The sequence below is a fragment of the Exophiala spinifera genome (assembly GCF_000836115.1).
Source record: "Exophiala spinifera strain CBS 89968 unplaced genomic scaffold supercont1.5, whole genome shotgun sequence".
Taxonomy (NCBI): Eukaryota; Fungi; Ascomycota; class Eurotiomycetes; order Chaetothyriales; family Herpotrichiellaceae; genus Exophiala; species Exophiala spinifera.
In genome coordinates, this window is record NW_015622517.1 from 3,573,042 (window position 1) to 3,584,946 (window position 11,905).

At 53.4% G+C, this 11,905-nt stretch overlaps 3 protein-coding genes across 3 annotated transcripts; 2 read left to right on the forward strand and 1 right to left on the reverse strand.

The window, feature by feature from the left end:
• Window positions 1-2,358: 2,358 nt before the first annotated feature.
• Window positions 2,359-4,804, forward strand: PV08_07862 (uncharacterized protein; the record flags this gene model as incomplete). Its single annotated transcript, XM_016382189.1, has 3 exons — window positions 2,359-2,700; window positions 2,750-4,595; window positions 4,650-4,804. The coding sequence occupies 3 exons, from the start codon at window positions 2,359-2,361 to the stop codon at window positions 4,802-4,804; spliced, it is 2,343 nt and encodes a 780-aa protein (XP_016235291.1).
• Window positions 4,805-5,924: 1,120 nt separating this feature from the next.
• PV08_07863 (uncharacterized protein) lies at window positions 5,925-8,534 on the forward strand (the record flags this gene model as incomplete). The annotated part of the gene is made up of 1 exon (XM_016382190.1): window positions 5,925-8,534. One exon carries the CDS (start codon window positions 5,925-5,927, stop codon window positions 8,532-8,534), a length of 2,610 nt encoding a protein of 869 aa, XP_016235292.1.
• Window positions 8,535-9,882: 1,348 nt separating this feature from the next.
• On the reverse strand, window positions 9,883-11,762 carry PV08_07864 (uncharacterized protein; the record flags this gene model as incomplete). The annotated part of the gene is made up of 3 exons (XM_016382191.1): window positions 9,883-10,020; window positions 10,202-11,572; window positions 11,679-11,762. The coding sequence occupies 3 exons, from the start codon at window positions 11,760-11,762 to the stop codon at window positions 9,883-9,885; spliced, it is 1,593 nt and encodes a 530-aa protein (XP_016235293.1).
• Window positions 11,763-11,905: the final 143 nt, after the last annotated feature.

Sequence of the window (11,905 nt, forward strand, 5' to 3'; positions counted from 1 at the left end):
TGGTCCCTGCATCCTCCAGCCAAAGCGTACCTCGTATATGGGGAGGGGGCCATGGCTTAACACCTTAGGCAAGGCCCGTAGCCGCTGTGTAACCCACACTTTGTTGTTCTTCCGAAGTGGCTTGAACCTTTGACTGTTCTTTCTGAGGGGGCACCGATATTGACAAAGCGAGACGGACATTGCCGAATCATCAGTCGAAAATGGGCCCTCAAAAGCCACTGACCAGCCCGTACGAAGTCGAGGCTCTTTACGGAGTTATAAAGTGACCTTGTATACAGTATGAAAAAGTAAGATAGGTACAGTGCTCCGTCATAACGGCATCTACCGTACGCCTTCAGTTCCGCTAGCTGTCTTTGCATAATTAAAGAGAGAACTCTCCACGCACGCTCACGATTCGTGTCAAGACGAGACAGTAGCAGGGCGTTTATGATCCCATGATTGGACTCTGGCTGATGAAGGTCGTTGTCCCGTTAAGTTTTTAATAGTCCGGACCTCCCTTGCATCGCGAACAGTCCTGACGTACATTGGCACCAGATTACATGCCCGGCCAAATTGGAATGTGTAAATACGATAGAGGCTTAGCCCAGTGCTCCATAGCACATAGCACCAGTACGAATACAAGCACGACACAGTGGAATCGCACAAAGGATCGTCAATAACAAGTAGAAACAAAGTCCCGCAAGAGAGCTTAGAACAATGTGTCGAGAGGAGGAGCCGCCCGACGGCGACATGCAGGCGATGATCTTCTGATGATCTTGCAGGGCCAATGCTCCTCCTATACGAGGAACTCCAGAGATCTATAGCCTATAGGCAGAACAAAAACGGCAACGGGTGCTCGTAACAAGGAGGCTGGCCCGAGTAAGAACACGACCCGTCCAGCATTCTTGCGAAGTCTCGTTGTCGAATGCCAGGATCGTCATGCAGGATCTATGATTGACAGCGGTGCTCGGTTGAGCGGATACAGATGTGTCAATCGGCACTCTACGAGGGAGTTGTACGGGTGAGAGGAGTTGGGTGTTCTCGTAAAGAGCACAGTCGTAGTCGAACCGTCGTCGAAAGGCGAAGTTGAGGTCATGTACTCCGTCAGTGTGTGAGCTGAGATACAGAGGAGTTATAAACTTACCCCTGACCCAACCGCCCAAGGGATGTCCCATCAACAAGTCAGGACGGACGGTATTATTGTGGTTGCAGTAGGTACTGTAGATATGTACGGAGTACGGAGTCCCTTTAGGCGGTAGGCGAGGTGTCAAGATGCTCTGCTCCTCCATCTCTACTAAATTAACTGTGGGCTGCACGGAGATCTCTAACTCAAAGCTCCCGAGTTAGTCCTCCTCCTCCTCCATCCCATCCTCCTCTCCCTCTCTCAATCATCCCTATCCACCTGTCATTGTCCCGGTTCCACCAAGACACCCTCTACGTCTCTCGTTTCTCCACGCGACTGGCACCGGCGGCCAATTGATCAACCGCCTTCGTGGCCTGGAATGGATTTCAGCACCGCGGCCCTTGCCTGCATGTCCCAGGGCTAATAAGCTGCCCTCAACCCAAACGCTCAGTCCCCCCTCCATCGCTCCCTATCGCGGGCGTCGTCTTTCTCATTCGTTCATACTCTGTGCCTGGTTCCTGACTTCTGGTTCTACATCCATCCTCTCAACCACGCTCCCTCGCTCTACCGGTGGCCCTCAGCGACTCTCTTATCTTCTTCGCCCTCGCCCAACCAAGTCTCACCGTGTGCTTTTTTCCTTTTCCATTCTGTCCTTGTCGCGCCCGAACTGATTCGACTCCACGACTCCCGAGGAAATCAATACCCCGGGCCACTGCCGCTGCGCTCGACGACCAATCCCTTTGTCCACGGCTTTCTCCTGCGTCGGGCACAACCACACCAGTTCCTTGAAGAAAACAACTCGCCGTGGCTTGCCACGATTGCAATCAGAAGATATCTGTAATAAGTTCTCCCCGTGGAGGCCTGTGTTGTGTCGGGTTCGGTTGGAATCAGGAGAACGAGAAAAACAATAATCACACCGCTGCCGCGCCGGTCGCATTATAACTCGAGTGCATAACCGATCAGATCTACGCCATCAATCCTGCACAGTATTTCTTCCGCACCGAACTTTCGATTCAGGCTGCGTCGTGAAATTCGGAGGGGAGAAGATTGGGCCGCGCTGCAGGCCGTTCTGAAACACGACCAACGTCACAAACCTCCGAGGCTTACATTCTGCTTTGGTTGCAACAGTGCCTCCCGGGACATATGAGTAGATGAGCTCCTCACGCCGCTCAGAGGTTCCCAGGCGCGTATCGTCCGCAAAGGATCGCTCAAAATCGCATCGCAATTCTGGTTCGCATCGATCCAAAACAGACAACATGTCAGTCGTTACAATGCTGCAGCCCGCTTCGCGAGCCTCAACCTCGACAAACTCCTCCTTTGAGCCTGTCACCCGCCAGAACACTTTCTCCAGTCATGATGGCGCCCGGTCTCTGCGCCAGAGCAAGCGCGTAAGCATGACGGCGCTGTATGCCAGCATGAGCGCAAAGGACAAGGACCTGGAGATCAGCGATGACCTGGCGAGAGCACAACGTACTCTCCGGGATCTCAAGGCGAAGATCTCCAGCCAGTCCAAGAAGAACTTTGTGCTCGAGAAGGACGTTCGCTATCTTGATTCACGAATTGCGCTCTTGATCCAGAATCGGATGGCTCTAGAAGAGGTCTGTTTTTCCCCTATCCACCCTTCCAGACCCTCGCTGATTATCCTAGCAAAATGAAGTCGCCAGCCATCTTGATGATGCAGTCGACCTGCAGGAAGGCTCGTTCCCGAATGACGAGAAGACACAGCGCTACGGCAACCTCTTCTTCATGCTGCAGTCAGAACCCAAGCACATCGCTCACCTGTGTCGCCTGGTCACCATGGCCGAAATCGACTCCTTGTTGCAGACTGTCATGTTTACCATATTCGGAAACCAGTATGAGAGCAGAGAAGAGCATCTGCTCCTGACCATGTTTCAATCAGTGCTCACGCATCAATTCGAGACGACGCCGGAGTATTCCTCCCTACTCCGACAGAACACCCCGGTCTCCAGGATGATGACCACCTACACCCGTCGTGGTCCTGGGCAGAGCTTTCTGAAAGAAGTTCTCGCCGAGAAGATCAACTCCCTCACCGAACTCAACGATGTCGATCTGGAAATCAATCCTCTCAAAGTCTATGAAGCCATGGTAAAGCAGATCGAAGAAGACACTGGCGTTCTTCCGGACGATCTGCCCCGGTCTGTGACGGCTGAATTCGCGGCAGAGAATGTCCAAGTACAAGCGATTATCACCCCGCGACTCAAGATGCTGACAGATATCGCTGAGGGATTCCTGTCCGCCATCATCGATTGTCTGGAAGATACTCCCTACGGTATTCGATGGATATGCAAGCAGATCCGTAATCTGTCTCGACGGAAGTATCCTGACGCCCAAGACCAGGCAATCTGTACGCTGATTGGAGGTTTCTTCTTCCTTCGCTTCATCAACCCGGCTATCGTCACACCAAAGTCATATATGCTGATCGAAAGGGTGCCGGAAGACAAACCCAAACGAACGCTGACATACATTGCCAAGATGCTCCAGAACCTCGCCAACAAGCCATCCTATGCCAAAGAACCATACATGGCCAAGCTGCAACCTTTCATCCAGCGCAACAAAGATCGCTGTAACAAGTTCATGTTGGACCTGTGCGAAGTACAAGACTTTTATGAAAGTTTGGAAATGGACAACTACGTCGCCCTGTCCAAACGCGATCTCGAATTGAACATCAGTTTGAACGAGGTTTATGCTACTCATGCTTTGCTCGAAAAGCACAGCACCGAGCTTGCCAAGGATCCGTCCTCTCATCTGGGAGTCTTGCTCCAAGAACTAGGCCAGGCGCCTCCACAAGTCCCTCGAAAAGAGAACCGGACCGTCACTCTACCACTATACAGCCGGTGGGAGACTTCGTTCGATGACTTTACACATTCGTTGGATATCACGCAAGAAGAAATCTTTTTCATGGAAGCAAAGAGCACGTTCGTCCAAATCATACGAAGTATACCGCAGGCCACCGCTGTGATACGGCGTCCGCTGCGACTCGACCGTGTTGCCGAAGCTGCAGGGACGCTGAAGAATGACGCAATCATGGTCCGGAAAGGCATCAGGTGTATGGAGCTCCTGACGCAGCTGTCAGAGCTGGGCGTGATTGATCGTGCTGATGACTATGCTGTTCTGCGCGACGAAGTGGAACAAGAGCTAGCCCACCTTGGTTCGCTGAAGGAGAAGTGTCTGGAGGAGACGGCCAAATTGGATGACGTCTACAAAACCATCCGGGAGCACAATGCGTACCTCCTATCCCAACTCGAAACCTACAAGAACTACTTGCACAACGTTCGAAGCCAATCGGAAGGTACCCGACGTGGCAAAACAGAAAAGGTCAAGGAGTTGGGACCATACAAATTCTCTCACGCCCAGCTGGAGAAAGACGGCGTCATCGCCAGTAGCAATGTTCCCGAGAACAGGAGAGGTAATATCTTTTTCATGTTCCGCAGTCCCTTGGCAGGTACATTTGTCATCAGTCTGCATTATAAAGGTGAGGCTGGCTTCGTTCGTGTAGCTAGAGGACGACATACTGACCGAAGAACAGGGCGAGCACGTGGTCTTCTAGAGCTTGACCTGAAGCTGGACGATCTGCTTGAAATGCAAAAAGACGGCCAAGAGGAACTCGATCTCGAATATGTCCAGTTTGACGTGTCGAAAGTGCTTACTCTTCTCAACAAGCGGTTTGCGAGAAAGAAGTAGGGCGGCTACTTTTGGACGACATTTTCCGACATCAAGCCATGCACCACGAATACTAGGCAGCAAGGAGCTTTCAACGACGACCACGACGCGGAGACGAGCAGAGTCCTTTTGGCCTAGACGACATTGCCTGGACTTCCGGCGGAAACCACGTGAAACAAGATCTTCTCTTTTCGACACCTGTTTTAATAGTTTGACACGCCGATCTTGTTTGGCCCTTTGGCATATTGTAATATCTGGACGGCCTCGCGATGGATCCGAGAACTTGTACTAAAATTGGAGGGGAAGTGTTATTTTTGAAGAAGAAGCGCATGAGGCTATGGTGTGTACGGAACATATTGGAAGGACCTTTGAAGCCTGGATGCAGGTCTTTTGGAACGAACACTTGAATGGACTTGAAGAGGAGATGGAAGGAATGGCTCCTTTGATAGGAAGGTTGAGCACAGGAGGGATACCACTGTATAATAACATATATTTTTTGGGAGCGTTCTTTTCGTTGATATGCGTACGCCGAAGGGAATGAGTGAGGACTGTGAGATTAGGGATTTGCTTGGGCGTGAAGTACGGTACTGTAGTTGGTGCGTGTGTGCTGGTGTGGTGTGGTGTCTTGTCTGGCGTTATGCCTGGTGGGGGTTGGATGAGCCTCGTGAGGCTAGCGAGACTTCGAGAGACACGGGCGGCACTGTCTAGCAGGGGTTGGCCAGTGACGTGCAATACTATATATACAAGGGCAGTGAGCTCTAGTTACGGGCCGGACAGTTACTGGAAGTACGGGGTAGTAAGAATGAACCAAGGCGGTACGGAGACGTAAGGTAGTTAAGCCTTGGGTGGGTAGTTAGGCACCCTGGGCAGCCAGTTAGGTGCCTTAGGCACACTAGATACCTTAGTGAAGGCCAGTAGCAGGCAACGTCGAGGTGAAGAACCCCGCATCTCGCCGCCTGTTGTGCCACCTGGAAACTTGCTGCCTGCCTGGCCCTTCACTGTCGAGCCCTCGACTTCACAGCAGCCTCGCCTTCTCACTCTCCCTCTTGCTGTCCACAATTCGCATTGCTTGGTCTTGTCCTCTCTATGAGCCCCTACCGATCTCGACCGTCAGTCTTTTGAGGACATCCGGCTGCAAATCATGCCTTCTTCGCAGAGTTCTGATCAGCCTTTGCCGGCCTTCGGTATCCGCGACCTAAATGGCTGTGGGAGTCCTCCAGGCATCGTCCAGATCCTCGCGAAAGACTATGCCAGCACCATCACAACCTGGCCCGAAGCCATCCTGACCTATGTCGATGATGATGATGGCGAGATCATCGTTGTCGGCTCCTCCTTTGAACTGACCCAGCGCCTCGAGGAGCCTGTGAGGCATTCCAACCTGCCGGCCATCCCCGCACTTCGCACCCCAGACGAGCCCGCCGATAACAAGTTGATGCACATATTTGACATCAAGAAGTCTAGCGCCAGTCTATCGGTATGGAAAGACTTTGAAGCATATACTAGCAAGGTCATAAGAGAGAAGACTACACCCGAGAGCTTGAGAAGCGTCAGTCCATCGGAGTCTGCCGCAAGCCCTGCTCTCCCTGCAACCCAACAAAAGGTTCAACAGAGCGACAAGATCGAGGGGTCTGTTGGTTCAGCGTCCAGCCTTGCAGGTGCTGCTGTCACTACACAAACTGTCGCCGACAATACTACGGTCAGCCCCATCATTTCTTCAGCCACTGTAAATAAAACCACCCCTGGTCCATCCAACAATGATGGCCCTACAAACCTTGACAAGGCGTTCATTGGCATCTTCAGCGCCATAGAGTCAAAACTTGGCCCTTTGGCAGACTTCCTGGAGACAACGGCAGACGGCCTGCGCAAGGTTGCTGACAAGACTGCGAGATCAGACTCCTCTGCAGTGGAGGATATATTGGGCGGCTTCAAAGACATCCTGACCCAGGTTGGCGAGTTTGGACTCGGCGTAGCTGCGACCATTGGGGAGGAGATCGAGAAGAACAAGGCCAAACAGCACGATGCTTCTGTTCAAAGCGACGAGGGAAGAGCTGCTTTGCCAACTGGTGACGATACCGGCGCCAGTGCTCAACCTGAACAAGTGAAGCCTTCCGAGAAGGTGGATGTGTTGGGCAAGAAAGTCTGCTTCGTCCCACCACCGCGATCGTCAGCTACCATTCCTGCACTCTCTAGGATGAATGCACCGAACCGCCAACAGATGAAACAAATGATCATGGACTGGCGCCCTAGTGGCGCACGATATGGTGGTTTCCTGCAAGATGACCGAGTTCATACGGCCCAGCAACCAGATAAGGCGACTGTCAGACATTCCATCATGGATATGGAGTCTGCAGATCCCGATTTCTCTACACGCTATCCCCCTCTGCTCAGCTTGCGAAAGGCCAAGAGTGTGAACGGATTGCAAAATCCATCCCAGGTCGCAGGCTCTTCGCAACCAAACCCGGTGACCGGCCCTGCTTCTGTGCGATACCCCAGCTTGAAACAGTTCGAACAACAGGCTCACAACATTGCGTTCAACAAGACCTCAGGCTCCTTGGCTGGCACGAGGCCTCGAAACGTCGCCTCCCGGGAAGATGAGCTCCTACCCAAGAAGACAGCTTTGCACAAGAAGCCATCGGTCGAAGAAGGTGACGGTTCAGATGAACCTGGAGCGAGTACTGTCAAGCCTACTCCGTCGTCTTTGCGAGACACCACCCCCTCGGGGCCCCTCCCAGGGGCTTGGCCAGAAACAAAGCCTGCTGAAGACATGTCTGCATTGCCGACCACTAGGACCATAATCAACGGTGGCTCTAGACGTCCTCCTAAGCCTGACCTCTTTGCGATGCCTCAAACCAATCCGACAGGATACCCTCGCCCTCAGCTACGGCCACCTCCCGATTTCTCTCCGAGGCCGTCCATGACTTGGACGGCCCTCGAGGAAAAGCTGAGACGAAACCACACTGTATCTGGTATCAATCCTGCTGCAAGGCTCAACGGACCCTTTGACCCACTTGCTCACCATTCACCAACTCAACCTCGTCCGCAGCAATCGCAACCAGATCTGAAGAAATCCTACAGAAGCTCTGAGCACACCCTTGATCACAAGCCAAGCTTGCCGAGCCTCTTGCCACAGCGCAGTCACACTGTCAACTACACTGATCGCTATGTTCCGCGCTATGTGACCCCCTCGGTTTACTTGGACCGAGCACGGGACTATGCCGAATCCAGGAACAATGCTAGAGACCATCGCATCGACGGCAACCATATGCCTGGGCCTAGCTGGGGTGTTCGGTACTTCTCACCCTTTGGTCAGCCGGCCACGACCGCTGCTTCGTCGGCTCGGACGCCGAGTGCTACCACTGGTGAGGGACATTCCAGCTCAGATGTAAAGGCAAAGCTGTTGTCTGCTGCACGTCCAGCATTGGAGCCTCGGCCCTCGATTGTGCCTCCTGTCCAACGTGCTACAACTAAGCCCGCCGAACGTGGTATCTCAAGATCGACTCCACCGATCACACTTCCCAGCAGCGTAAAAGCTGTCAACGAGTGCGTCAAGGCTTTGATAGATATGGGATTTGGTGCCAACCCAGATGAAATGACCAGGTTGAATGCCGTTGCTGGTGCCACTGCCGGTAATCTGGAAGAAGCCATCGATATGCTTGAAGAAGACCGTGAAGCTACAGAGCAACTGGCGTATGCCAATGATTCTGCCACACATGGGTCGGCCCAAGACGAGCGGGAGGATATGTACAGCTAAGCGGTACCAAAACAGCAAGGTATGCTCTATTTGATGGCTCTGTTACTGTTCCAACTAACCAAGTGTAGATCATACACAGCCGCTCATTCCGTGCAATGATTCTCATCAATGATTAAGGTGAAACGATATCCGGATGTTTTTTTGCCAGCTATTACATTTGGTGCCATTGTGATTCACATCACAACCTTGAGAGCCGGAGACGTAACGTCGACCTTTTTGGCCTCAAGCGTACCACTATCCGTATCAACACTATCATTACCGGTCTTGCAGCATCATGCAACAACACAAAGTCCGCGCGTTTGTCGGTGTACGTCAGCCTCAGCTTCGGTTGACTTGATGCGTTGGTATGATTTATCAGCCACAAAGGAAGCGACGAATGTTAGTACGACCATGATGACTGCGGAGCAACACTATCCTTATTGATTTTGTTGGCATAGCAAGGCGCAGGCGTAGCACGGGGTGTCAGCTTTTTGTTTGTACTGGTCATTATCAAGGAGGAGTTCACGTGGGGACGAGTAAATTTTGCAGTCCAGGTACTGTACGGAGGAGTAAGTAGGTACATGATAATCAATCTGAGAACCTCTGATGAAAAGACAGAGAGACATGAAGAACTGAAGAATAAATCATCCAGTCTCTATTATGTTAATGTGTTTTTTGACATTGGCTTTTCCCTCGGTGTTTTATCTGCTGCAGGATTTTTATAGACTACTGAGATGACTAACTCGACTGATTTGCGTCTCCGCCAGATTTCCCTCTTCGATCGGATAAAGGTCATCGAATCCTCCCGTCTCTATCGTATCATTGACAGAGACAGATGGTGCCAGACGACTCCTCGCGGCCCTTGCTCCATTTGACCCTTTTTTGCGGGGAAGAAAGGGGGGGAGGGTTTAAATGCAATTGACGGATGGGTAGGTGGGTGGTGGTCGTCGGGTGGCAGATGTTGGTAAAATGTATACATGTGTAGAGTGAAATCGGTACGTTTTTGTACAGTTTTGGACCTGGACCTAGATCTCCATATTTGAGGGAGGAGGACGATAGCAAGAGTCGCAGGTGCTGCTGCTGATGCCAGTGGTGGCTGAAATATCAAAACTGTCGTAGATAGATAGATAAATCATGATAAACTGCTGGTAATACTCTGAAGTGGTGGTCATGGGGCGTGGTTGTGGTTGTGGTTGTGGCTGTGGCGGTGACGATATATTGGCGGTGGTATCGGTCCTGAGGATGGTACCTCGTCGGGAAGGGGGAGGGCGCATGTGTTGAGGTCGAAGGTCGTGATGGTAGCAGATGGTGGGTTTTCTCTTTCCCCCCCCCGCTTCTGTTTTCAAGACGGTCGACTTCTATCAATCAATCATGCTCCACCCATGGTCTTCAAGTCTTCAGAAACCTTGAACGGGGCGTCGGTCTTGCTCTTGATTTCGTCGACGGTGACGCCCTCGGCGACCTCGATCAGGGTCAAACCGTGTGTAAAGTCGACGTCGAAAACGGCCTGTTCAAATGACACCCATGTCAGCTCACTGTTATTTGTGTTTATTAGGTCCCTGGGATGGGAAAAGTGATAGTGTAGTGTCGGACAGGCAGACAGAGGGAGGGGAAGGGAGGACGACACGACATGACACGACATGACCTGACAAAAAGCGACACGCGATACACACGACACACAGACTTACCAATTCAGTAATGATTCTACTGACGCACGCCCGTCCCGTCAGTGGGAACTCGCACTGCTTCAAAATCTTGGGGTTGCCCTTCTTGTCGGTGTGCTCCATCAGCGCGACGACCTTTGTCTTTTCCGGGTTGGAGACCAGGTCCATGGCGCCGCCGAAGCCCTTGACCTTGCCTGGCAACATCCAGTTGGCCAGGTCGCCGCGGGCAGAGACCTGCATGGCGCCCAGCATGCTCATGTCGATGCGGCCGGCGCGGATCATGCCGAAGCTCTCCTCGGAGCCGAAGCAGCTGGCGCCCGGGTTGAGGGTGACGGTCTCCTTGCCGGCGTTGATGAGGTCGGCGTCCTCCTCGCCCTTGCGCGGGTACGGGCCCAGGCCCAAGATGCCGTTCTCCGACTGCAGCTGCACCTCGACCGACGGGTCGACGAAGCTGGGCGCGAGCATGGGCATGCCTATGCCCAGGTTGGCGTACATGCCGTTCTTGAACTCGAGCGCGGCCCGCTTGACGATGCGCTCGCGCTTGCTCGCGGCGTCACCCTTGCCCAGGCTGTCCTTGACGTCGGCGGCACCCTCGTCGTCCTTGCGCAGCGTCAACTTTTCAATCTTCTTCTCGGCCGTGCTCTGGATGACCTTGGTCACGTAGATACCCGGCAGGTGTACCGACACCGGGTCGATCTCGCCCACCTCGACAATGTGCTCGGCCTCGACGATGGTGACTCGCGCGTTGCGGCCCATGGCCCCGTTGAAGTTGTTGGCCGCGAGCCGGAACTGCGCGTTGCCCAGCTTGTCGGCCTTGTACGCCTTGACGAACGCGTAGTCTCCCTGGATGGCCTCTTCCATTACGTAGCTCTTGCCGTTGAACACCTTGACGTCGCGAGGCTTGCCGAACGCCGCGATGCTGCCGTCAGCGTTGTGCCGCAGCGGGATTTCGCCCGTCTGCACCACCGTGCCGAACGCCGCCGGCGTGTAGAACGCCGGCACTCCTTTGCCCCCGGCCGAGCATCGTTCGGCGAGCGTGCCCTGCGGCGTGAGCTCGAGTTCGATCTCGCCCGTCAGGTACTGCTGTTCGAGCACCTTGTTCTCGCCCACGTAGCTGGCGATCATCTTGCGGATCTGCTTGGACTGCAGGAGCTGGCCGAGACCGGCCCCGGGGATGCCTGCGTTGTTGGACACGGCCGTCAAGCCGGTAATGGAGGGCTTTTTCGCGACCGCATTAATGAGCGTGTCGGGTACGCCGCACAGGCCGAAGCCACCGCAGAGTAGCGTGCTGTTGGATTCCATGTCCTTGATGGCTTCTTCGGCCGAGGCGACAACTTTGTTGATCTCATGTCGGCGCAGAGTCGACGAGAAGGATCGTGTGAGGGCGACATTTGCCTGGAGAGGGAGAGGGAGAAAAAAGCGTCAGCATTGCGTTAGAAAGGCCTTTTCTGACCCGCAAAAGTAAAACCACTTGATCGTCAGGTCCAGTGCATCTACGTACCTTGCGCTGATCACGGGTGAAGTAGCGAGCTGTTCGAAAACACTTCGTGCCCGTGCGGAGAGGAGTGTCTAGAAAGGACGACATTTTGGCTGCGAATGTCGACAAAACCCAAGCAAGAAGACGGCAGATACAGCAGATACAGCAGATACAGCAGAAGAAATCGAGAGGAAAAAGGGTGTCGGTTGGATTTCGGTGAGGGCGAGGAGGAGGTGCTCGAGCCGGCGTCC